Genomic DNA, 25,747 nt, shown 5'->3' with positions numbered 1-25,747 from the left:
GGTTGGAGTTCCTCAAGGTAGCGTTCTCGGCCCTGTTCTTTTTCTGGTTTTCATCAGTGATCTCTCCGACTCTGGAAAATCCTCTATATCTCTTTGCTGACGACGCCACCATCTGCCGTACCATCGGTCATCCCTCAGACCGGCATGCAGCAGCTTCTTCGCTCACTGCAGATCTGGATAAAATCACAAACTGGTCCAACACGTGGAACATGTCTTTCAATCCAGACAAATCTCACACTTTCACTATGTCTCTTTGAAAGGACCGTTTAGAAAACCGCCCCATCCACTTTCTCAACAATCCTCTGGAAGAAGTCTTTTCTTTCAAGCTTCTGGGTCTCACTATCTGCCATGACCTTTCCTGGGAAAGTCACATTTCCAACCTCGCCTCCAAAGCCAGTTGCCAACTGGGAATCCTCCATCGTACAAAGTCCTCTTGAGCCCTCAGCCCTCTTGAGCTCCTGACCACTTACAAAGCTTTTGTCCATATCCTGATGTAGTACTGCTCTCCCCTCTTGGCTGGTGCTCCTGCCTCCCACCTTTCTCGGCTTCACGCTGTCGAAACCAGGGCATTTAAGATCATCGGCATCTCCCGCAATGAAGCTGAGTCTTTGGGCCTCTCACTCAATCACCGCAGGTTGGTCGGTGGTCTTTCTGTCTGCTACCGTCTCCTCTCCAGCCTTGCCCCCCAACCTGCTCTCTCTGCGATTTGTCCCCACCACATTTCCACAGGGCGCTCAAGGTCCGTTAACAACCCCCCTTCTGGTAAAACTACCAAAATCACGAATCACTGCTCACCTTCACTCTTTCATTCCTCTTTTTTTCCCACCTTTGGAATATACTCCCTCACTCTATTCATTCCAATTCTTCCCTCCAGGCTTTCAAAACAGCTGTTCACCACCACCTCTTATCATCCCCCATCCAAATCCTCGATCTTTTCTACCCCCGATAATCCACCCAAGCCCACTTCCTTCAATTCCCCTGCTTTTTTTCCTGAAAGTCCCTGTAATGTCCATCTTCTCTTCCCCATGTTCCCCGTCCCATCCCTCTCCCTTCCACACATCTCCTAATGTGTCTGTTTCCCACTGTTTTATCCCTCCCACTCCCGCCCCTCTTGTATCATGCCCCCTTGCTGTGCGTTATGTGTTAGCTCTCATACGAGCCTCGACAAGGTATCCAAAAAAAAAATCAGAGTAAAGTCTAGTTGAGGAAGAGTGGGAGATTTGGAGTGGAGTAAGGATTTGGGGGGGGGGGGGAGGAGAGGGGGTGGGGAGGTTAAGGGGTTGAAATGATGCCTTTGCATCAGTGGCACACCACCTGATGCCATGGATCCTGTGCCTGTGCCGCTTCTGTCTGGCTCTCGCCTGTATGCATACAAGTCCATCTTCACCACTGTGGTGTTTCGTGTGCCATGGACACCCTTGCTTCCCTACCACCTGCATGTATGATGCTGTTTCACCACCTTGTCATTAGCATGCAATTGATGGCCTCAGGGCTCTCACACCTGTTGGCATTCTATGGATGGCCTCAAGATTGCCATCATCACACCACATCCCCAAACAGCCTTGCCTACAAATGGTCACCTTTTCCTCAACTTACTCTTTCAGGCTCTTGCTTAACCATATCCTCCTGCCCTCAGCATTTTCCTTCAGGCCTGATCCATTTTTTTATTTCTTCCCTGATTAATCCTTCCTTTCCATTTGATTTTATTCCATCCCCTTGTATATTGCGTTCCCCCACTGGCCCATAGCATTACAGTCCATTGCTTTTACTGGTTATTCATTATCTTGTGTTGTTTTGTTCCCGTTCTTGTACGTCTATAAGTAAACTATTCATTTAAAATCAAGATTGTGTTTCTCGTTCCCATCCTGAGTGCAATTCAGCTCTGGATTAATCCGTTTGCTAAGTTAAGAGAACATGTATCTGCTCAACCCATCAGCTGATCTGAGCTCACAATTATAAGAGCTCCATCCAAGAGGTGTTGCAAACTGCCAGCCAGAGGTCTGTCACAATACAGATTTTTTTGTGTGTGTGTGGGGGTGACATCTGCAAGTTCTGTGCTTACCTGTACAGTATTTCAAACTCAGGTTAGGATAATTAATGAATTCTACAGACTTCATTGTGATGACTGATTTGTACATAAACATGATTTTCGAATGAACTTCATGATATGATGTAACTGACATTGAACAGCATCATATATTTTTGTATACGCTGTGCTATGTGAACTGGCCTGTATTTGTAGGTCCTGGATAATGCCATTGAAGCAGAAAAGATGGCCAACGAATACGATTCGCTTGCTTCCGATCTTTTGCTTTGGATTGATCACACCATCAGCTCCCTCAATGGTCGGGAATTCCCCAATTCACTCGGAGGTGTGCAGCAGCTTCTGCAGGCTTTCAGCATGTACCGTACGACTGAAAAGCCACCCAAGTGAGCGCAAACACTGCAGGCCCTCATGATCTATCTAAACGAGCTGAATATTCATCATTATGTTCACTCCGTAAATAAGAATAAAATGAAGAATGCTGTACTATATTTGCTCACCATATTATGGTTTAAATAATTACATCACTTTGTGTGTAAGATAAAATGAACAATATCATTGAGTATAGTTGTTTACACCCTTTTTAACCATGTGGTTTTGTGTCATTACTTTTGTTAGTGTTTGTTGATATCCCAGATACGCGATGGTGTAGAGGTAATGTACAGGGTGGGCACAAAGTCCCTTTGCAACGAATTTACTGCACATCTGTATGTTGCCCTCCAATGTTTCGTTGTCATCTGTGAATCCAGAAAGCACCCCAAGAGTGCTTTGCAAGCAGCCTCACATGTATCCAAGTCCCTATCACTGAGATCACTGATGTATCCAGACCTAAATACCTTCAACCCAAGATCCTTTTTTCACTATTTTCCTCAATGTTGAACGTGGAATGCCAAATTCTGAAGAACGTTTTAGCATTGATTTCTACAGCTACCTTGAACAGGATGCTTCAACAATGTCCACATGATCCAGATGTGATGCTGGACGACTGGAATGCTTTGTGTCAGAAACACTCCCCATTGAGAAAGCCTTTTATTCCAACCAGCAGATACCCGTCTACGACGGGTATGGGGGACAGGATGGATCACAATACTCGGTTACAGTAGTTTATTTGAATGTTTTGCGCCGCATTCAACAGCTCAGTTCATATTGGTGATGTGTCTGGGTGCCCATGGTAGCGTTTGAGACCGATTGCTTCATATTATTGGCCTTGATACATCATGCTGGGTGAGTAACACGAACGATTTGACATATTCATCGTTTCTATATTACCTCCATCAACAGATTAACAACATGGCAGGATAAAAGTCATAAATGCTAAGTTGAACAAATGTCCTGAACTCATGGACTTAGTTAAGTAAAGCACGTCGTCTGGGACCCGGCCGTCGGTTTGCTGCTGAACGCTGCTGATTGTGATGTCATCGATTCCCTCTTTGAAAATTCTATCTATATTCGATTTTTTGAATCCGCTATCACCTGCGTAAATACATGGAACACATAATGTGAATATTTCAGAAATATGAACAGAATATGTTTGGAGAAAAGTTTGTTAGAAGTTCCAGGCTTATGCCCATTATATTATGATGTCCGTAATGCTTCACGTGAGGGAGCAGGCTTCATCAGCCTTTGGGAAAATCACGCTCTTATGTCTTCATAACCTATCTGCTCTCACAATCATGAACCTACACATTGGCAATTAGTTCTCCTTCAATCGTAAATTCACTGGTATCTGTCATATTGAAGCCATACCTGCAAAATTGAACAAAAATGTGGTTAAAGAAAATTGTTCTTTCTGCAAAGAGACTTCGTGCCAACCCTCTACCTTCCTCTGAGCGGTCTGGTCTGGGTTTGATTCTTAACCCAATGATAAAACTCTTGGATTGGTGTTTTGCAGGTATGGCATTGCATCCATGAGTGCCGTCCCTTTGAGGGACAGCAACTCTGGGGACCCATTTCCAAACATTAGCTGGTTGATGTTAAGATCCCTCAGCATCTTTCAAGGAGTAGGCAAGTGATTTATCACCAACAACCTGGACAACTTACAAATTCCTACCTTGACTACTGCTGGAAAACAACTCAACATAATCCACTGACTTCCTTTTTATAGAGCCTACAGATAGATCAATGTGTTGTTCCTCTTTAACCAGAATATGTACACATTTGAACATACCATCAAAACAATACAAGACCTGAGACCTTTGTTGGTCAATTTTTTTATGAAGAGTATGAATGGAATTCTTCGTTCGTGTGCAGCACAAGACTGTGTGGTATCATCGTTGGCTGAGGGTGTGGCTGTGCCACTGATGCAATGCCCTCTGCTGGTTAGGGCATACTTTGGAATTTATTTATGGTGCCAGCGATAACTTCAGGACATATGCCTGGTGTTGGCTTATTGGTTAGGGTGGTGGGCTTGGGATCCTTCAATCCTGAGTTCAAATCCCACCCGGCAGTTGAATTAATACCAGGTGGGGTTTACTCTACCAGTCATCCTTCTGATGTCAGCAAGATGAATGCCAGCTTGCTGGTATACTGTGTCGGAGTGGCGACCTGTCCAAGATTGTGTCCAATAGCCAAGGAGACTGCTTAGGCAGCACCCAGGATTGTGTCCAATAGCCAAAAGAGACTGCTTAGGCAGCACCAATGCTCTGCACAGAGTATGGTCCTGATGGATGGATGGATAACTTGACTGCTCCTCACAAAGGATATCAGGGGATTTTTTAATGTCCACCAACAAATGCTGGCAGGTGCAACACCCATTGTCCATCTGAAGGACAGCACACACATTAATGAATCAATCTGCATATGAAACACCAACCCTGCGTGGTTGGGATTCAAACCCAGGCTATACAGCTTAGAGGTGAGTGTGCATACCTTTTGGCTGTTCTGTCAGCCCTGAAAGAAATTGCTGGATCAATTTATGAAACTGTGGATGCAGCACATGCAGGATGGGTAAGGTAAACTCCTCCTGTGTATGTTATCTTGTACTTTATTGTATAATCATGATACTAGGCCTATCATACTGTAAATTAAGTACATCCATATTTACATGTAGGTTTGGTCATAGATGATTTATTTCCTGATTCTTTAAGGAATGGCTTACCAAATTTTATTCTCATTTATTTTGTCCTCTTTTAGTTTCATAAAGAAGGGAGACCTCGAAGTACTCCTGTTCACAATACAGAGCAAAATGCGAGCAAACAACCAAAAGGTGTTCACACCGAGAGATGGAAAACTTGTTGGGGACATTAATCGGGTAAGTGAGGTTCTGGCTTGATAAAGGAGCAATGAAAGAAAAGTCTGCTGTTCATGTTTGTGTATAGTTTAGGAGTTTAAGCTTTGACCTTAGATCTACTTCATGACCGAAAGTATTGGGACAGCTCACAGAAACCTTTGGTGGCTTTTGGTTGAAAATTGACAGATTGAGCAAGAGGATTCTCAAAACATGGAATGATTCAACATTAAACCTGCTATCCACCAAAAATCTGTGCAAATTGTTTGTGACTGGGTCTGAGATGCATCAACACCTTGTGAGTAATCAAATAAATGCATGAAATAAATCGAATAATAAATTGCTCAGATCAACTGGCATGGACTGCAATCTGTCTTCTCACAGAAGGTTTGGGCAGTCATTTCCACAGCATCTGTTTTTTATTCTGTTGGGAAATACTCCCACAAAAACCTACCTCTCTACCTCTGCAATACAAAAACCTAGTTCTACCATCCTCTCCCAAGCACCAGTTTATCCCATCCTGTCTGTGGCATTTCTATCAATCTTCAGCACTAATACACTAAATCCTGTGGTTAGGTAGTTGCAGTCAAGTAGCTTGCTTTCTCAACAACTTAACCTTACTGAGGGAAATGCCAGGTCACTCTGTAAGGCTTGCCTTCACAATGCTCAAAAATATAATCTTGCTAATCTCAAGGCCGGATGCTCCAACTGAACACTCCTTCCTAAAAGTCCTAGTGATACCTTGTCAAGTCCAGCTCTGGTGTATGTTCCCCAGACATCCTCTCGATTACCTCAAAAAGCCGATCCTTGATTTCACTTGAGACAATGAAAAACGTCTCAACTCAGTGGTAGCCACCAAATCTTGTGTAACCAACCAATTATGCTTTGTCTGCACCTTACCCCCTTGCACTCCCTACACTATTAACTGTTTTCACACCTGAAAATGTGAAGAAGGTTCTGTCCAGCCTCGCTGATGTCAAGTCTTTCTTCTTTTGAAATAGCTTGATCTCTGACCAGTTTGGATTCTATTCCAATCACTCAAATGTACAGTGCCCGTAGAAAGTCTACACCCCCTTTCAATATTTTCTCCTTTTGTTGCCTTATAGCATGGACTTAAATGACATCAAATCAGACTTTTTACACCTTTATTTACACGTCGTAACCCACAACTTCCAACTGAAAAACAAATTCTACAAATTTCAGAAAATTAATTAAAAATACAAAAATAGAATATCTTGGTTGGATAAGTGTCCACCCCCCTGGGTTAATACTTGGTGGAAGCATCTTTGACAGGAATTACAGCTGTGAGTCTATTGGGATAGGTCTCCACCAACTTTGCACACTTTGATTGGGCAATATTTGCCCATTCTTCTGTACAAAACTGTTCAAGCTCAGTCAAGTTCGGTGGGGAGTGTTGATGGACAGTAATCTTCAAGTTATGCCACAGATTTTCCATTAGATTTAGGTCAGGGCTCTGACTGGGCCACTCAAGGACATTGATATTTTTGTTTCTTAGCCACTTCAGTGAAGCTTTGGCTGTGTTTCAGGTTATTGTCATGTTGAAAGGTGAACTTCTGTCCCAATTTCAGCTTTCTTGCAGAGAGCAACAGATTTTCCTCGAGGATTTTTCCATTCTATCCTGATAAGTGCCCCAGTCCCTGCTGAGGAAAAACATCCCCATAACATGATGCTGCCACCATCATGCTTCACAGTTGGAATGGTGATCTTTGGGTGAGATGCTGTCTTTGTCTTGGGCTTGCGCCAAACCTAACATTTTGCATTTAGGCCAAAAAGTTCCATCTCGGTTTCGTCAGACCACAAAACTTTTTGCCACATGGCTTCAGAATCTCCAAAGTGTTTTTTTGGCATACCGCAATGGGATTCATGGTGGGCTTTCTTGAGTTATGGCTTCCTTCTTGCCACCCTACCGTGCAGGCCAAACTTGTAGAGTGCTTGGGATATTGTTGTCATATGCACACATTGACCGATCATTGCCGTAAAAGCCTGTAGCTCTTTAAAAGTTTTTTTTGGCTTCTTAGTGGCCTCTCTGATCAGTCTCCTCCTTGCTTGGTCATCCAGTTTGGAGGGATAAAACCCACTCCGTGGGAGTACCTCCTGTGCAGCTTCCCTTCGCAGGGCAGCTCGCCGGATTACGGGGTTGGGGCAAAGCCTTCGGGACACCCAATCTTTGATGAAAGGAGGGAAACCATGGGGTAACATCCCTGGATCAGATTGCAGGAGAGTGTGTCGGGGTGGTGCTGAGGTGTCATCCACCAGACGGCGGTCTCCTTGGGTTAACCTGAGGCGGTCCCTTCGGGTGGGTGCCTGGAATGTCCTATCCCTAAGAGAGGATGATCCCCTGTCTCTGTTATCATCTGAACTCAAGCATTTGGACATCAGTATTGCAGCACTCTCTGAGGTTCGGAGACCCGATTGCGGCGAGATAATGATGGGTGGTTACACCTACTATTGGTCTGGTCGCTCTGATGGTTACCATACTCAAGGAGTTGCTGTAGCTGTGTCCAATAAACTGATCCCAATGATAATTGAGGTAACACCGGTCAACGAGCGTATTATGCGACAAAGGATTCGTCACTCATTAGGTGTCATTTCCCTGGTCTCTGTCTATGCTCGGACTGAGGCGAGTGACCTCACCGTGAAGGACACATTCTACGCCACGCTCAAGTCTGTGGTTGATCAGTGTCCCAGACGAGGTACACTTCCAATCTTGGGGGATTTCAATCCATCAACTGGAACTGATAGGGATAGTTATGAGACATGTGTTGGTCCCCATGGGTCAGGAACTATGAACCAGAATAGCACTAAGTTCCTTGACTTTGCAAGAAGTCATGGGCTTAGGGTGGCTGGTTCATGGTTTCAGCGCCCACAGTCTCATCGCTGGACTTGGTATTCCAACGCTGGCGGTGTGGCAAAGGAGATTGACCATGTCCTCATTGACGGTTGTTGGAGGATGATCCAGAACTGCAGGGTCGACCGTTGTGCTCAATTCCTCAATACTGACCACCGGCTTGTTGTAGCAACTCTAAAGCTGCACCTTAAATCCTGGAGAATGGTACCATCCCAGCCTAGGTTGGCAATCCCAAGGATGAGAGAGTAGCTGAGGAGTTTGCGAACAGGCTGAGTGGACATTTGGGGTATCTGGGTGCTTTGGGGGGTCCTGAAGAGTTGTGGAGTGTCTTCAAGACCACCGTCCTTGATGTTGCCGGTGGATGTCTTGGAACTCACCGCAGGGCAAAGAAGAATTTTGACTCTCAAGGGACACTGGATACCATTGACCAGAGTCGCAGGGCCAGGCTGAATGGCAAAGCTGAGCTGTTCAGGGAGCTGAGGCGTAAAACTGTACGTGCACTAAGGGTGGACAAGGAGGCCTATGTGCGAGGAATCTGTGAGGGGGTAGAGCATCACCTGTGTACAGGTGATTCTCGTCCCGCTTACAGGGGAATTTGCGGATTGCGTTCATCCAAGCGCATACCTCGGAGCACTGCAGTTAGAGCAGAGAGTGGTAAGCTCTTGACAGAGGAGTCTGAAGTGAAGGCCCGCTGGGCCGGTTACTTTGAGCGGTTGTTCCAGGCTGATCCCCCAGCTGTCGAGTTGGACATCAAGGGTGTTACAATCCCTGTTGCTGACCCTCCAATCGACGGTGGTCCACCTTCGCTTGTGGAAACACGGGCTGTGGTGAACCTGTTGAAACGGGGTAAAGCTCCAGGGATCTCTGGCATTCATGCTGAACTTCTCAAGGCTGGTGCAAATGCTGCACTCGTGTCATTGCATGCAGTTTTGTGCACTGCCTGGAACACAGGCATCATCCCAACTGATTGGAAGAGGGGCCTTGTTGGCCCTCTCTGGAAAGGGAAGGGTGATCGCCAAGACTGCAACAACTACCGAGGGGTGACGCTGCTCTCAGTGCCGGGCAAGGTCTTTGCTCGGATAATTCTTGATAGGGTTCACCACCATCTGCTTGAGCACCAGCATCCAGAGCAGTCAGGCTTTACACCAAAGAGGTCAACGATTGACCATATCCTTGCTCTTCGTGTCCTCACCGAATGCAGACGAGAGTTTTGGCAGGGGCTGCTTGTAGCCTATGTTGATCTCTGTAAAGCGTTCGGTTCAGTGAATCGGGATGCCCTCTGGAGGATTCTTGGTCGTCGTGGGGTGCCACCAAAACTGATCGATCTGATGTCTGAACTCTACTCTGCTACTGAGAGTGCTGTGAAGTGTGGTGGTACCATCTCTGACTTATTTCCAGTTCTTACTGGAGTTTTTCAGGGGTGTGTACTGGCCCCCACACTTTTCAGCACTTGTATGGTCTGGATTTTAGGGAGGTTTCGGAAAGATCAAGCTGCAGTGCATCGTTTGGGAATGTCATGATCTCGGACCCTTATTTCGCAGATTGTGCAGTCATCTTTGCGGAGACTTTAGATATCCTTTTGGGGGCCCTCAAGGTGCTGAATGAGGAGTCAGAGCCGCTGGGATTACGGGTTTCTTGGGTCAAAACTAAGATCCAGGCTTTCAATGACATCTTGGATGATGCTGTCCTGTCTGTGGCTGTTTGTGGTGAGTATGTTGAGGTCGTGGAGAGATTAAATTTCCTTGGCAGTGATATTCATGTCTCTGCTGGCTGTGAGTCAGAGGTCAATAGACTTCTGGGTCAGGCCTGCGGAGTCATGGATTCACTGGATCATGGGGTGTGGCACTGCCGGCACCTGTGCGGGAGGACGGAAGTCTGAGTCTTCAGGTCGTTGGTGCTTCTAGTCTTGTTCTCTGGATGCGAGACTTGGACTCTGACCAAGGATCTGAGATGGAGACTTGATTCCTTTGGTACCATGTCTCTTCGCAGAATCCTTGGCTATCGCTGGTCAGATTTTGTGTCCAACGAGCGGTTGCTGAGAGAGACCCAGATGAGATTTGTTACCTGCATGGTCCGTGAGCGTCAGTTCTGGCTGTCTGGACAAGTGGCTCGTTTTCCTGACGCTGATCATGCTCACCAGATTCTCTCAGCGAGGGAGTCTCGTGAGTGGAGGAGGCCAATGGGCTGACCACGTGCCTCGTGGTTGCAACAGGTTGACCAGCATCTCAAGGAGATGGGCATGGGCCTGGCATCTGCCTGGGGCAAGGCCAGGTGGAGGCACCTGGAGTACCGGCAGAAAGTGGACACAGCGACGCGCTGTTCTGACACATGCTCCCTCCAATACCTGACCTGACCTATTTTCCATTCTATCCTGACAAGTGCCCCAGTCCCTGCTGAGGAAAAACATCCCCATAACATGATGCTGCCACCACCATGCTTCACAGTTGGAATGGTGTTCTTTGGGTGAGATGCTGTCTTTGTCTTGGGTTTGCGCCAAACCTAACATTTTGTATTTGGGCCAAAAAGTTCCATCTCGGTTTCGTCAGACCACAAAACTTTTTGCCACATGGCTTCAGAATCTCCAAAGTGTTTTTTTGGCATACCGCAATGGGATTCATAGTGGGCTTTCTTGAGTTATGGCTTCCTTCTTGCCACCCTACCGTGCAGGCCAGACTTGTAGAGTGCTTGGGATATTGTTGTCACATGCACACATTGTCCGTCATTGCCATAAAAACCTGTAGCTCTTTAAAAGTTGTCTTTGGCCTCTTAGTGTCCTCTCTGATCAGTCTCCTCCTTGCTTGGTCATCCAGTTTGGAGGGACGGCCTGATCTCGACAGGGTCTTGGTGGTACCATATGCCTTCCACTTCTTAATGATCGTCTTCATTGTGCTCCAAAGGGATATTCAAGGCCTTTGAAATATTTTATTCCCATCCCCTGATTTGTGCCTTTCCACAACTTTATCCCAGAGGTCTTTTCAAAGTTCCTCAAGGCTCATGGTTGAGTCTTTGCTGTGAAATTCCCTACCCAACAGAGGAAACCTATAGGAACAGCTGATGTTTTTATTCTGAAATAATCAATCACTACAATTTAACACAGGTAGAGGCCAATTAACTTGGTATGAGGTTTTGAAGGTGATTGGTTACACCTGAGCTAATTCACAATTGCTATTATAAGGGGGGTGGACACTTATCCAACCAAGATATTCTTGTTTTGTATTTTTAATTTTCTGAAATTTGTTTAATTTGTGTTTCATTTGGAAGTTGCGGGTTACGATGTGTAAGTAAAGGTGGAAAAGTCTGATTTAATGCAGTTTACTTCCAGGCTATAAGGCAACAAAAGATGAAAATTTTGAAAGGGGTGTAGACTTTCTAGAGATACTGTAGACATGCTGTTCCTACTATCTCAGCAAACATCGTTGGCCCTCTATCTCTAACCAAAGGTCAGGATCGTCTGTCTCCCTGGATATATCTAGGGCAATCAACAGAGTCTGGCATTCTACTCTTCTTGTTAAGCTCTCTGCCTGGCCCCACTACCCAAATATATGTTCATTCCCTTTTTGCCCTCTGTCACCTCACTCTTCCATTAACCTCAATCTTGTATTATAGTGAATGCTTTGGTTTCAGGATAAGAGGTCACCCAATGAAAAAAACATGTATTTTCCATGCAGTTGATTTTGATACAAAATGTTTCAGAATTGGTACACAAACACACAACCTGTTTTGGATGCATAACTTATTTTAGTTTAATTATCCTTTTTCTCTTGTGCTATGGCCCAGGCCTGGGAAGATCTGGAGAGGGCAGAACATGAGCGAGAACTGGCGCTTCGGAATGAACTTATCCGGCAAGAAAAGTTGGAGCAGTTAGCACATCGCTTTGGCCGTAAGGCTGCCTTACGTGAGACTTGGCTTTCAGAAAACCAGCGCCTCATTGCTCAGGTTTCCTCCGCATTTTTTGACTTTTGCTGTTTCAAAACTGTTCATCGATGTCCTTTCTTTCAACATCTAAAATTAATACTTATTCATTGTCTACTTTGTCACTTCCAGTTTTTGTGCATATCTTATCTTTGATTGAGTTTAGGTTGATGATGTGTGAAATAAAGCTCATAGTTAGATGGACCAGAGTAATCAAACCAGTATTAAAGGAGGTCATAAGCAAACTTAGAATTATATGTAAGGAAGTATTTATTATATGTTGAATGCCTGGAAAAAATAGTGACATTGGTCAGTGTTTACAAATGTAAGAGGGATAAAAGGGGATCAAATAATAAGGGAAGGTTGATATAAATTAATGTTTGAAATCAACAGAAAGTTGATTAAGGTGTGCTAACAGCTGTGGGAATCAATAAGCTGACGTTTTTGGCCGTTAACCCTTCATCAAAGTTTTTTTGTCTGAGCATGCCTTTCTCATCTCTATTTTGGCTATTGCAGTAGAATGTACCCATAGCATGAACCAGCAACTTTTAAACATTCTGAGAAAAAAAAACGAAGAAAGGATCGCATTCACATTGACCTGCCATCTTATATATTATTTCCGAGTTTGTGGTTTCGTGTCACGCTATCTTCGACTTTGTTCTGCAATCGAGTAACGTGATATTCGGCTTACATTATCTCAAAGACCATATGAGGTGCATGGTACAAAAAAAGTAAATATAATGGTTCTGAAACAGTGAAATTGTGCCAAAAACGGTTACTGCATTTGGCTTTGTGTCCTTTGATTGTTGTTGTGTCTGAAGTATAGGAGGCATCTATGATCCCTTCCAATGCGCGACAAGCAGTCGATAGGATGCTAAGGGATATAACAAGCGTAGACGTACTATTTGGCGGCAAAATATTCATAATGGGTGGAGATTTCCGCCAAGTTCTGCCAGTAGTACCAAGAAAACCACCAGCTGTCATCGTGGAGAACTGCATAAAACGCTCAAAACTCTGGCCTGCTTTCCGTGTCCACCACTTCATCAAAAACATGCGTGCACAAGAGGATGAACAGGACTTCGCACAGCGGTTACTTTGCTTAGGCAATGGGCAATTGCGCTACAACCATACCGATATTCCCCACTGCATTCAGATTCCACCTGATTGTGAAGTCGTCAAGGAACATTTGGAAACTGGAGTGTTTATCACCCTACAAAACCCTCGACTCCTGTCAAACACTGTCATCCTGACACCCACAAATCAGTATGCCCTTAGAATGAATGATGACATCACACACAAATTACCAGGCACTATCAAAGTATACTTAAGTGCAGATAGTCCGGGAGCCAACCGATCAAAATTAAAAAAAAATTGCCCGGTCTGCTATAAAATTTTTGTGTTGATTTTCATAAAGAGACACCCTTTAAGTATATGAAAACCAATGTTGGCAATGGTGAAACTCTTGCGCAACAACACAGTCAACACTTTTGCGAGCCCCCTCTGATAACAAAATGTTGGCAAAAGCGAAGATGTAGGATGGGGGTAGGGGTAATTCATATTGTCCTAAAATCATAACCACTAAACCTATATACACAAATGACCCCTCATATTAAAGAGGAGTTCATTTCCTATATCACAATTGGTGTAGATTTAACCTACCTACAATTGACAAGGTTATATGTCAAACAACAAAAGAGTTATGTAACTCAGAAATGCTTGACTATCAATGGGGTCAGGAACAAGAACATACTTTTACATGCCATGGTTTTAAGGAAGATAAAATTAGAAATGGATTAACACAATATTGTGACATGAAACATCCTCTTCAGAGGAAGAGTCACTCTGAAACAACTCCACCACATGAACCTCTCTGACCAAGGCATATGCATGTCACTCAGCAAGGCACAGCAGCCTTTTTGCATGAACATCGTTTCAGACATTTGGATAATTTGCACATGCAAGACACCGTTTTGTCTATGTTTGGCTTGGCTGGCTTAGACATGAGAATTGGGACAGTTTTCCATTGATAAGGGTTCTGCCAAATGTTGTGGCTGGGGGAAGTGCTCGGTCACTGAGATGTGCACGTCTATACAGAAGCAATTGATACAATGCTCTTAAAACAAGGAAGTAAAACGCATCTTCTGTTGCTGGCAGTGACCTAAGGTCTAATTTTGAAGAGACAAACATATGCTGCCTGAGGGTATCCAAACAGCTGAACCCTTTTTGGCCATGCAGAGCAGTCCAGTATACTCTGGCCTCATCAATGACACATTCTGTTGCTGCCATTTCACTATCTCTTCCAAAATCAACAAGGTGGGGAAGGTTTCCTATCAGTCCCAGAGAAACCTGTGCCGCTCTTCTTTTCACAGGAACACAGGCATCATCCCAACTGACTGGAAGAGGGGCCTTGTTGTCCCTCTCTGGAAAGGGAAGGGTGATCGCCAAGACTGCAACAACTACCGAGGGGTGACGCTGCTCTCAGTGCCGGGCAAGGTCTTTGCTCGGATAATTCTTGATAGGGTTCGCCACCATCTGCTTGAGCACCAGCGTCCAGAGCAGTCAGGCTTTACACCAAAGAGGTCAACGATTGACCGTATCCTTGCACTTCGTGTCCTCACCGAACGCAGACGAGAGTTTCGGCAGGGGCTGCTTGCAGCCTTTGTTGATCTCTGTAAAGCGTTCGATTCAGTGAATCGGGATGTCCTCTGGAGGATTCTTGGTCTTCGTGGGGTGCCACCGAAACTGATCGATCTGATGTCTGAACTCTACTCTGGTACTGAGAGTGCTGTGGAGTGTGGTGGTACCATCTCTGACTTATTTCCAGTTGTTACTGGAGTTCGTCAGGGATGTGTACTTGCCCCCACACTTTTCAGCACTTGTATGGACTGGATTTTAGGGAGGATGTCGGAGAGATCAAGTTGCGGTGCATCGTTTGGCAATGTCAAGATCTCGGACCTTGATTTTGCAGATGATGCAGTCATCTTTGCGGAGACTTTAGACATCCTCTTGGGGGCCCTCGAGGTGCTGAATGAGGAGTCGGAGCCGTTGGGATTACGGATTTCTTGGGTCAAAACTAAGATCCAGGCTTTCGGTGACATCTTGGATGCTGCTGTCCTGTCTGTGTCTGTTTGTGGTGAGGATGTTGAGGTCGTGGATAGATTCACTTACCTTGGCAGTGATATTCATGTCTCCGCAGGTTGTGAGCCGGAGGTCAATAGACGTCTGGGTCGGGCCTGGGGAGTCATGGATTTACTGGATCATGGGGTGTGGCGCTGCCGGTACCTGTGCGGGAGGACGAAAGTCCGAGTCTTCAGGTCCTTGGTACTTCCAGTCTTGCTCTATGGGTGCGAGACTTGGACTTTGACCAAGGATCTGAGACGGAGACTTAATTCCTTTGGTACCAGGTCTCTTCGAAGAATCCTTGGCTATCGCTGGTCGGATTTTGAGTCCAACGAGCGGTTGCTGAGAGAGACTCGGATGAGATTTGTTACCTGCATAGTCCGTGAGCGTCAGCTGCGGCTGTATGGACATGTGGCTCGCTTTCCTGACGCTGATCCTGCTCACCAGATTCTCTCAGCGAGGGAGTCTCATGAGTGGAGGAAGCCAGTGGGCCGACCACGTGCCTCATGGTTGCAGCAGGTTGACCATCATCTCAAGGAGATGGGGATGGGCCTGGCATCTGCCTGGGGGATGGCCAGACGGAGGCCCCTGGAGTACCGGCGGAAAGTGGACGCAGCGACGCGCTGTTCTGGCACATGCTCCCATACCTGACCTGACCTCTTCTTTTCCCCTTCTGAATGGGTAGCTCACTGTGTCACATCCACACAACACATATGTGCACAGAAGTGTAGCTGCAACATCAAGAGGATTTTCTGGTACTTCTTGCTCAACACTTCTACCAGCTCATGAATAGGTAGGTATTGATTCTGCCGTTGTATCCAGAGTTCTTGCAATGTGTTCAAGCAGCAGAAGTGATATATACACAGCATAATTATGTCTGTATCTGTTGCATGCACAACAGCTCGATGGTGATCAAGATATTCCACACAATATGCAAGATGAGCAATAATCCTTGTGTCTGCCTCTTCATGTTCTTCACAAGGTAAGTCCAGAACTGAACTTGATGCTGATGTGATGGAAAGAGTGTGACCTTTGTTTTCCATCATACCACCAAGAATGATGGTCACTCCATCCGGAATAGCTTCAGGACTCTCACAAAGGGAAGTGCCAATGAAGTTCTGAAGATTTCCTTTATTTCTTGGATTCTTCATGAGTAAATTCCAGTCCGGAATTTCAAGACTCTTGGATGGTGAGAATTGTCTTGCCTGGTCTGTCTGGTTTCTCCTCTGCTGCTCATCACCCTTCAAAGTATGGCTATCATCAAAATCATACTGATCACCAATGATGTTGACACAGTTGCACATTTCAGGTTTCAACTGCAGGAGCTTGCGAAGATACAGCTGGGGAAGTTCACCAAATGTTTTTGCACCCATTTTTTGGTATTTATTTACAAATGCCATTGTGTCTACCAGATAAACTGTGTATAGGTCACTCTGTGGTAATGATGGCAGCTGTAAAACAACATCCTGCTCAGCTTCAGCAATTAGCACTGCCACGAAATCAGACTTGTTGCCTTTGCGCATAACAAACCCCTGTGCTAAGCGTGGATCAACCTCAAACAGGGATGATGGATAGTCTGTCCACTCATGGGAAAATGCAATCTGTCTTGTGACTGGGTCGGCATCGCGATAGAAACACAGCACACGTGTAGTTGCAGTCTCATCTTGATAGATCCTGATTAAACTCTGTTTCCTTGATGGGTTTGATTTCTTCTGTGAGGAGAAAGTTACCAGCTTCAGTGGTTCAATCTTAATAGAGACCACCTCTTCTGCTTTCATAATGGCTTCCATGCCCTTAGCTTGAGCATGGACCAAGTCTTTTGAAGCATCCTTCTCACCAGTTGCTCTATTGAGCAGATCCACTTGGTTGTTACACTGGAATGGGTTTATCATCTGCTGGCATATCACTTTCTTGATCTCCTCAACATGCATATGTTCTTCTGTTGCCTGCTTATGTGTTTCTCCATGATGAGTAGATTCCTGTTGGCCTAGAATAGCCATAGACTTTATGTTCTCTGATACAGCTGTGAGAAATGGTGCTGTTTTCACATATTTATCTCGAGCAGCTGGTGCCTGAGATATGCCTTTGAACAGAGATGTCTTCCCTTCATTGTTGTATGTCTGCTCCAGGGCCATGTCACTCCAAACACCATTGAATTTTCCTTTGGAAGAGTGAACTGTGAAGTACCCAACCTGGATCCAGCAAACCTTAACCGAACTGTGTTCAATAGAGTAAGAGGATTTTGGGGGTAGGGGTAACTTTGGTTGACAAAAATGTTAATTTTCTCTTTAAAAATTGATAGAACTCACTCAAATTTGCTGTTTTAATTAGCCATGGATACCATGTTCATATCACATTAAGAGAAATTAGTATTCTAATGCAGCATCTGCCTATGATAAGAAAAGTTCTAAAGGCCATCTTCAAAAAACGTTATTTTTAAGGCATTTTTCACAAAATTATGTACTTTTACGAGGTTTACTTCCACAAAGGCAATTTTTTTTGTCATTTTACAATGCACTGATTGAATTCTTACATTTAGTTCACATTTATTTTTCATGAATGTGATTTTTTAATTTTTTTAGAAATTTTATTGACAATTGCTGTTTTATCAAATTTTTCAAATCTTCCTCAAACAAAAACGTCCGCCAAAATTTTTCGCAAGAGCTTATGAATTGCCAACATTGGTTTTCATGAACTGCAAACATATATCTAAACATCCTGGGGGTGTAAAATTTTATAGCAGAGGCTGTAAGGTCCAACCCTAAAACAGCCTCGTACACAGGTTGGCTCCCGGACTAAGACCAAGTCATTTGCGAAGATCCACGAGAGGCTGAGCAATATCCTTTAGAATTTCTTAACTCCATTACCCCAACTGGCATGCCTCCGCACAGACTACTCTTGAAGCCTGGTGTCATTATTATGCTCTTACGTAACCTACATATAAAAAGAGGGTTATGTAATGGTACACGACTGATTGTTAGGAATCTCCACATCCATGTTCTAGATGCCGAAATCCTAACTGGGGCAAACAAAGGTGACTATGTGTTGATACTACGAATCAAACTGGCCCCATTAGATGTGAACTTGCCATTCATTATTGAAAGAACACAGTTTCCAGTAAGAGTCAACGACTGCATGACTATAAACAAAGCGCAAGGCCAAACCTTTGATAAAGTTGGGTAATATCTTCCACAGCCGGTGTTCAGCCACGGTCAGCTATATGTTGCCTTCTCACGATCACGTCGGTTCTCGGACATTACGGTGCAAATTATACCAACTACAAAACAAGGGTTCCACAATGACAATGCTATAACCCAAAACATTGTGTATCAAGAAGTACTTTGAACATTGTATTCCACTTACTGCATTAAAGTAAAATTACTACTGATACTCTGCATCAGTTCCTTTCTCAAACACACCCACCCCAACATGTCGCGCAGAGTGCGGGTTATGTTAGTCCTATTAAACTTCAAGTCAAGAACACCATGCAGTGGAACTTTAAAAATTTCAAATGATACTCATACTCTTCATTTGCCGTTCCAAATTCATCACACACTTCCACGATTTTACTTCAACCTTCCCTTTTCCGAATGTTACGCAATCCTTATTTAAAATAAAAAATTAACTTTTGACGATACACCTCCCATAGCCACGTGCTTCTCCCATAACCAAGTGATCTGTTTCCACCCCCTGCGTTTACCGATCCAAATTCACCATTCACCTCACGATTTTTTTCTACAACACTTCCATGACCTAATCTGATGAAAACTCTCTCAAACAATAATAATAATAATAATAATAATAATAATAATAAAAACGATCTCTTATAATGCTTCATCTTCCTCTTTCACACATGTAGTATTCTTTACTGTATCATAATGCACCACTCTTCTACTATTTCAACAGACTGCTCTCAATTCGACCTTTCCTTCATACCTTGCCAAAAAGTCCAACTGTTACAGCGTTTCTTCTCTCCATTCTCTTAATTTGCCTTTATTGCATCCATGAAGAAATGTGTTTAATCGCATCTCTAACCTAAAACTTAAAAAAAAACAGTTTGCAATGAGTGTTCACTTTCCATCAACCATTCCTTTTTTCCAACTTCAGTGCCAACTCACCCCTCTCACCCTCCCTCTCAAAGCAACCATCATACTCTTCTCCCTTCAAGCCTCTCTCTCACCTCTCTCAAAAACTCCCCCCCTCACCTTTCTCCCTCAACTCTCCCCACTCACCCTTCTCCCACCATTCACCCTCCTCACTCACCCTTCTCAAAGTTGCCCCCCTCTCATCCACAAAGCTGCCTCCTTCCCCTGCCCTCTCAACTCCATCTCATGACTCCACCTCCTCAAATCCTCAACTGTCTTCTGCCCCTCTCTCACCCCCTCTCCCCCAGCACCACAGAGCCTTTTCTCCTCCTCATCCGCCCCCTCCCCTAGCTATTCTGCAATTCCCCACACTCTCTAAACAAACCTCCTTACCTCCCCCCCTCCTCCCTTGTCCTACCATCCCCCTCCCCTCACACCCCTTGCACCCAAAGCCTCCTCCCCTCCCTCTTCATTAACAGTGTGGACCTCAAATATCCAGGGCCATCGCTCATACCTTTCAGATCTCTCCATTCAGGTTGCCACTAACAAACCAGACATAATCTGCCTCATAGAAACTTTCCTCGCTCAAGACGTCTCTGACTTCCAAGTATCTCTCCCTGATTACTCCCTCCTCCGGTATGACAGACCTGAGCCTTGTCCTGGTGGAGGAGTTACTCTCTTTATCAAAGACTCCGTTCCTCACTCTCCATGCACTGCCCTCACTCCCCCACACCGACAGGAATACCTCTGGCTATGGTTTCCCCTCCACTCCCACCTCATGCTTATACTGTATATGTACTGTACCGTCCACCAAACAGTGATGACTCCATCTACAACTTCTATCTTCTCATCCAAACACTCTCTTTCTCATATGTGGTGACTTCAATTGTCATCATGCCAGTTGGCTAGGTGTGGGTACCTCTCTCACCTGTCATGGCACTTCAGCAAAAGCTTTCTGTGACTCATTGGGACTGACTCAATCGGTCAATTTCCTGACCCGGATCTCAACCAATGGTACTCTTTCTCTTCTGGATCTGATTTTGACAAATTTCCCTGAAAATATCTGCTGTTCTTCCTCCGCTCCAATCGGTTCTTCTGACCATGTCCTTGTCAAAGTGGACATCTCTCCAGCTGTTATCAGAGAACCACCTCAGAGAACCACCTCACTGCCGTCGAGTCTGGCATTTCACTCAAACTGACTGGCAGGGTCTCCAAGCAGCCATCAAACTTATAGACTGGACTTATCTCCAACATCAACTCATCCTGGGAATTCTTTCAAAGAAACTTGCTCTCCCTCATGCACAGATTTATCCCCTCTCGTCTTCAGTTGTCCTACCCTTCCTCCTGCCCATGGTTCACTGAAGCTTGTGGTGAGGCAGTTGTCCTGAAACAACTTGCCTTTGCCTCATGGAAAGCAAACCCCACTGAGGGTAATCTCAGTTCTTCCATAAAGCTCAGAACAAGTGTGTATCTCTCCTCAGGAGAGCCAGAAAACAACATCTTTCTAAGCTAAAGTCTGAACTTCCAAACCTCTCTCCCTCCTCCAAATCCTGGTGGCGTCCAATCAAATCTGTTTCTGGTGTATGCTCATCCTCCATCCCCTCCCTTACCTTAAATGGCCGTACTGCTGATACCACACGTGAAAATGCTGAATGCCTAAACTCGGTGTTTGCATTGAAATGTTGTGTTCAAAACCCATTGCTTTCTCTACCCACCTTACCCAGTTGCACCCAACTGTCCCTGGACTCTGTGTCCTTTTCTCCTGACAATGTTGACAGCTTGCTGTCAAACCTCAACTCAGATTCTGCAATCGGTCCAGACTGCATCAGCCCACGTGTCCTAAAAACCTGCTCCTCGGCTCTTGCTCACCCTCTCTCTGTTCTATTCACCCTCTCATTTGCTCAAGGTCATTTGCCATCTGCTTGGAAATCAGCAAACATTACTGCCCTGCATAAAAGAGGTGCAAAAACAGATCCCTGCAACGACAGACCAATCAGCCTTCTCCCAATCATCAGCAAGGTTATGGAATCCATCATCACTTCAGACATCAAATCCTTCCTCTTCTCCAATGGCCTGATTTCTGATCATCAATTTGGTTTCAGACCAGGTCACTCTACGCTGGATATGCTGCTTCTGCTCTCCCAACAATGGATGGAGGTCCTCAATGCCAGACAGGAAATCCAAGCCGTATCCCTGGACATATCATGTGTTTTTGACACGGTCTGGTACCCTGCCTTGCTCACCAAGCTCTCTTCCTATGGTATCCAAGGCCATTTCCACTCATGGCTCACAGACTTCCTCTCCTGTCACAGTCAACGTGTGGCCGTAAATGGAGTTCTTTCATCCCCTCTTCCTGTCCAGGTTGGAGTTCCTCAAGGTAGCGTTCTCGGCCCTGTTCTTTTTCTGGTTTTCATCAGTGATTTTCGTTTTCATCAGTTTTCATCCGACTCTCTGGAAAATCCTCTTTATCTCTTTGCTGATGAATCCACCCTCTGCCATACCATCCGTCATCCCTCAGATTGGCAGGCAGCAGCTTCTTCGCTCACTGCAGATCTGGATAAAATCACAAACTGGTCCAACACGTGGAACATGTCTTTCAATCCGGACAAATCTCACACTCTCACTATGTCTCTGTGAAAGGACCATTTAGAACCCCACCCCCCCCCCCCCGCCGCCCATCCACTTTCTCAACAATCCTCTGGAAGAAGTCCTTTCTTTCAAGCTTCTGGGTCTCACGATCTGTCATGAACTTTCCTGGGAAAGCCACAATTTAAACCTGGCCTCCAAAGCCAGTTGCCAACTGGGAATCCTCCATCGTGCAAACCCCTTCCTCGGCTTACCTGAGCTCCTGACAACTTACAAAGCTTTCGGCCGCAGCCTGATGGAGTACTGCTCTCCCCTATGGGCTGGTGCTCCTGCCTACCATTTTTTCGGCTTCACGCTGTGGAAACCAAGGCATTTTGGATCATTGGCATCTCCCGCGATGAGACTGAGTCCTTGGGCCTCTCACTCTCTCACCGCAGGTGGGTCTGTCGTCTTTCTGTCTTCTACCGTCTTCTCTCCAGTCTTGCCCCCCCCCCCCGTTCTCTCTGCGATTTGTCCCCACCACATTTCCACAGGGCGCTCATGGTCCGCCAACAACCCCCTTCTGGTAAAACTACCAACATCACGAATCACTGCTCACCTTCACTCTTTCATTCCTTTTTCCCGCCTTTGGAATAAACTCCGTCACTCTATTCAATCCCATTCTTCCCTCCAGGCCTTCAAAACAGCAATTCACCACCACCTCTTATCATCCCCCATCCAAATCCTTAATCTTTTCTTCCTCCTTTAATCCACGCCAAGCCCACCTCTTTCAAATTCCCTGCCTTCCTTCCTAAAAGTCCCTGTGATGTCCATCTTGTATTCCCCATGTTCCCCCCCTCCCCCATCCCTCTCCCTTCCACAGATCTCCTAATGTCTCTGTTCTCCACTGTTTTGTCCTTCCCACTCCCACCCTCTTGTCTCATGCCCCCCTTGCTGTGCATTGTGTGTTAGCTCTCATACAAGCCTCGACAAGGTGTACAAAAAAATAAAAATAAAAAACTGCCTTGATTTACCCACACCCACCTTATATTTCTTTCAAGCAAGACAGAAATTTGCTACATTTTCCGCTTAAAGGATTACCTACTAACTTCCCAATAAGAGCGTTAAGTTTTCACAGAGTTGCTGAAACAGCTTCCCTTTCATCTTGGCAACCACTATGATTGCAGAACCCCAAAACAGTGTTAAGTCACAGACCACTTTGAGCTTACCTCCACCAATGACATCAACAGAATCACAGGATGATTTACATCTGTGAGACAGGTTGAAGACTGGGTGATTGCTTGACTCTTCGATCTTCCCTGACGTCCGTTCTTAAACATCGCAGTCCCCGGTATCTTTCTCTATTTCAGCACCATGGACAGTCAAAACCGTAAATATCAAAGTCCAATCTCTAGGGTTCACACATTGACCTCCCCCTTCCTCCACACACGTGATTATTATTAATCAGTGCTTTTCATTTCATTTTCATAAGTGCTTTTCCACACACGTGATTAATAAGTGCTTTTCATTAATGTCGACCTCCCATCTTTTTTTTTTCAATCTTTTCCCTCTTCCCTTTAATTACCTCCACCCTGAAGGTGGAAGGAGGTTATGTTTTCACCTCTGTTGGGTCACCGAAATAGGTGTTGGATCGCCGAAATAGGTGACCCTTATTGTCAGTAATTCTGTCTGTTTGTTTGAACGTTTGTTTGGATGTTTGTTCGTTTGTCATCAGCATAATTTGTAGTAAACGTGGGCGGATTTTGACCAAACTCAGGTGGTAGGTACATCTTATGACCTAGTGCTTTGGAAATTGTGATGGTTGCTAGGGACGCTTTGGTTCCCTAGCAACAACCGAAAAACCTTCAAAATCGGTACCGTTCACGCGAAATCAATTCCAAAAGCCATTATCCCACGTAGGGTTATGAAATTTAGCATGAATGATTTACAGGTGATGCTCTATCAAATATATTCCGGTTTTTGTGATATATTGAATACTTTACCCGCTGCGCCCCCTACAATTAGGGTATGCGCGAAAATTGGCGAAAATTGAAGGCCCCCTCGCGACCAGGTGAGTGCATCGATGCAAATGAAACTTTGCAAGTTAATGGTACTCGATGAGTACTATAACTTTGCCTCAGGACATATTGACCGATTTCGCTTAGGTCAGGGGTCAAAGGTCAATTAGTGCAAAAATCGATAATATGCGAGAGCTGGAGGTGCCTTCGCGCCAAATGCGACTCCTCCTAAGGTTATAGTCGGATGGTCATGAAAATTCACACTAATCGTCTGGAATACATTGGGCACAAATGATCGAGCCGGATTTTCGATTTAGATCTTTGTTCACACATAGCACCCCCTCGAACTTTGGGGATTTCCGATTTCAAACCGCATTTTCGGTACTTTTAATTTAAATGGATACCGAGTAGTTATTAGTTGATGGAACTGGATGAGATTTGATATGCATAATCTTAAGGTGATTCCCTATCCGCTATATGACATCCATTTTGCTCTATATCTTATAGTTTCCATGCTCGGCGACTCATCGCCGCCTACCGGCTTGTCTGTTTGTTTGTTTGCCTGTGAGCAGGATATTTCAAAAAGTTGTGGACGGATTCAGCTGAAATTTGGTGGACAGGTTGAGTGTGCGATAAGGAGAAATTGGTTAAATTTTGGTGAATATCTGGTTCTGGATACTAGAATTTTTAAAAGTGATTCTTCACCATTTAGTGATCGGGCTAAAAACGATATATAACACGATATCTCAAAACGTTGTGGTCGGATTCAGACAAAACTTGGTGGATAGGTTTTGTGTGAGACAAGGATGAACAGATTTTATTTTGGTGAAGATTCGGATCCCGATACAGATTTTTTTTTAAGTGATTCTTCACCGTTGACAGATTGTGCCAAAAACGATATATAACACGACATTTCAAAAAGTTGTGGACAAGTTATGACAAAATTATGCGGATGAGTTGGTTAAGTGACAACAAGCTGATTCAATTTTTGTTCAGGTCTGGATACAGATCTGGCCTATCAGTCGGACACAACATGTTAACTGTTCAACCTGGCGGAGGTGTGCGCTCTACCGTGTGCCATTTGAGTTTCACCTTATTTCGTTTTATCTACTCTACATCTCCTTTTTCCCTTCTGTCTCCTCTTCACTTTTCTTCTTCTCTCCTCTTCTGCTTTCCTTATTCTTTCTGCTGTTCCTTTTTCCTCTTTTCTCTCTTCATCTCTTTGTCCTCGACTTTTTTTTCTTCCATTTTTTCCCTTTTCTTTGTTATTACTGACAACACTGAAGGTGAAGGTTATATTTTAACCCCTGTTTGTCTATTTGTTTGTGTGCAGGATATCTCAAAAAGTTGTGAATGGATCCGGATGAAATTTGGTGGGCATGTTCGGTGTGTGACGAGGACAAACTGATTATATTTTGGTGAAGATCGGAATCCGGATCCGGCTTGTAGAATTTTTAGTGATTCTTCACCATTAAGAGATAGAGCCAAAAACGAGATAGTACTGTATAGCATGATATTTCAAAAATGTAGTGGACCCGATATGTTCTCATGGATCAGGCATAGCAGGGCGGAGGTATGCGCTCCACCGAGTGTCCTTCTCGTTTTAGTTTATGTATTTATCATCTCTCTTCTTTCTCTCTCGTTTTTCTTTTCTTGTTTGTTTCCCCTATATTATTTCCCCCTCTAATTCTTCCAGTCCTAATTCTCTTGACATTTATCTCCCAAATACTGACCCTCCCTTTTATGACGGGTCAAAACCTATCATTCCCACTCCACATGCACCCTGATCCCTGATATAGCTCTGATGTACACCTCTGACGATCACTCCCACCCTGTTTCAACCATCTTCCTCTTTTCCTCTGAAGGATTAATGCCTGAAACGTCACCTTCTTGCTTCCCATGGCAGTT

General features: G+C 44.8%; 1 protein-coding gene across 5 annotated transcripts in view; it reads left to right on the top strand.

The window, feature by feature from the left end:
- The window catches only part of LOC147012353 (spectrin beta chain, non-erythrocytic 1-like), a 330,873-nt gene that overhangs the window by 221,053 nt on the left and 84,073 nt on the right, over positions 1–25,747 (top strand). For all 5 annotated transcript variants that reach the window (XM_085856438.1, XM_085856436.1, XM_085856437.1 and 2 more), the window contains 3 exons: positions 2,243–2,430; positions 5,177–5,294; positions 11,917–12,075. In XM_085856438.1, coding sequence (XP_085712564.1) covers positions 2,243–2,430; positions 5,177–5,294; positions 11,917–12,075 — 465 coding nt within the window. The remainder of the gene's footprint in view (positions 1–2,242; positions 2,431–5,176; positions 5,295–11,916; positions 12,076–25,747) is intronic.

This window comes from Eptatretus burgeri, chromosome 15 (genome assembly GCF_056783735.1).
Source record: "Eptatretus burgeri isolate ZD-2024b chromosome 15, Ebu_testis_v1, whole genome shotgun sequence".
NCBI classification, from domain to species: domain Eukaryota; kingdom Metazoa; phylum Chordata; class Myxini; order Myxiniformes; family Myxinidae; genus Eptatretus; species Eptatretus burgeri.
This window is presented reverse-complemented; position numbering and strand designations above follow the sequence as displayed.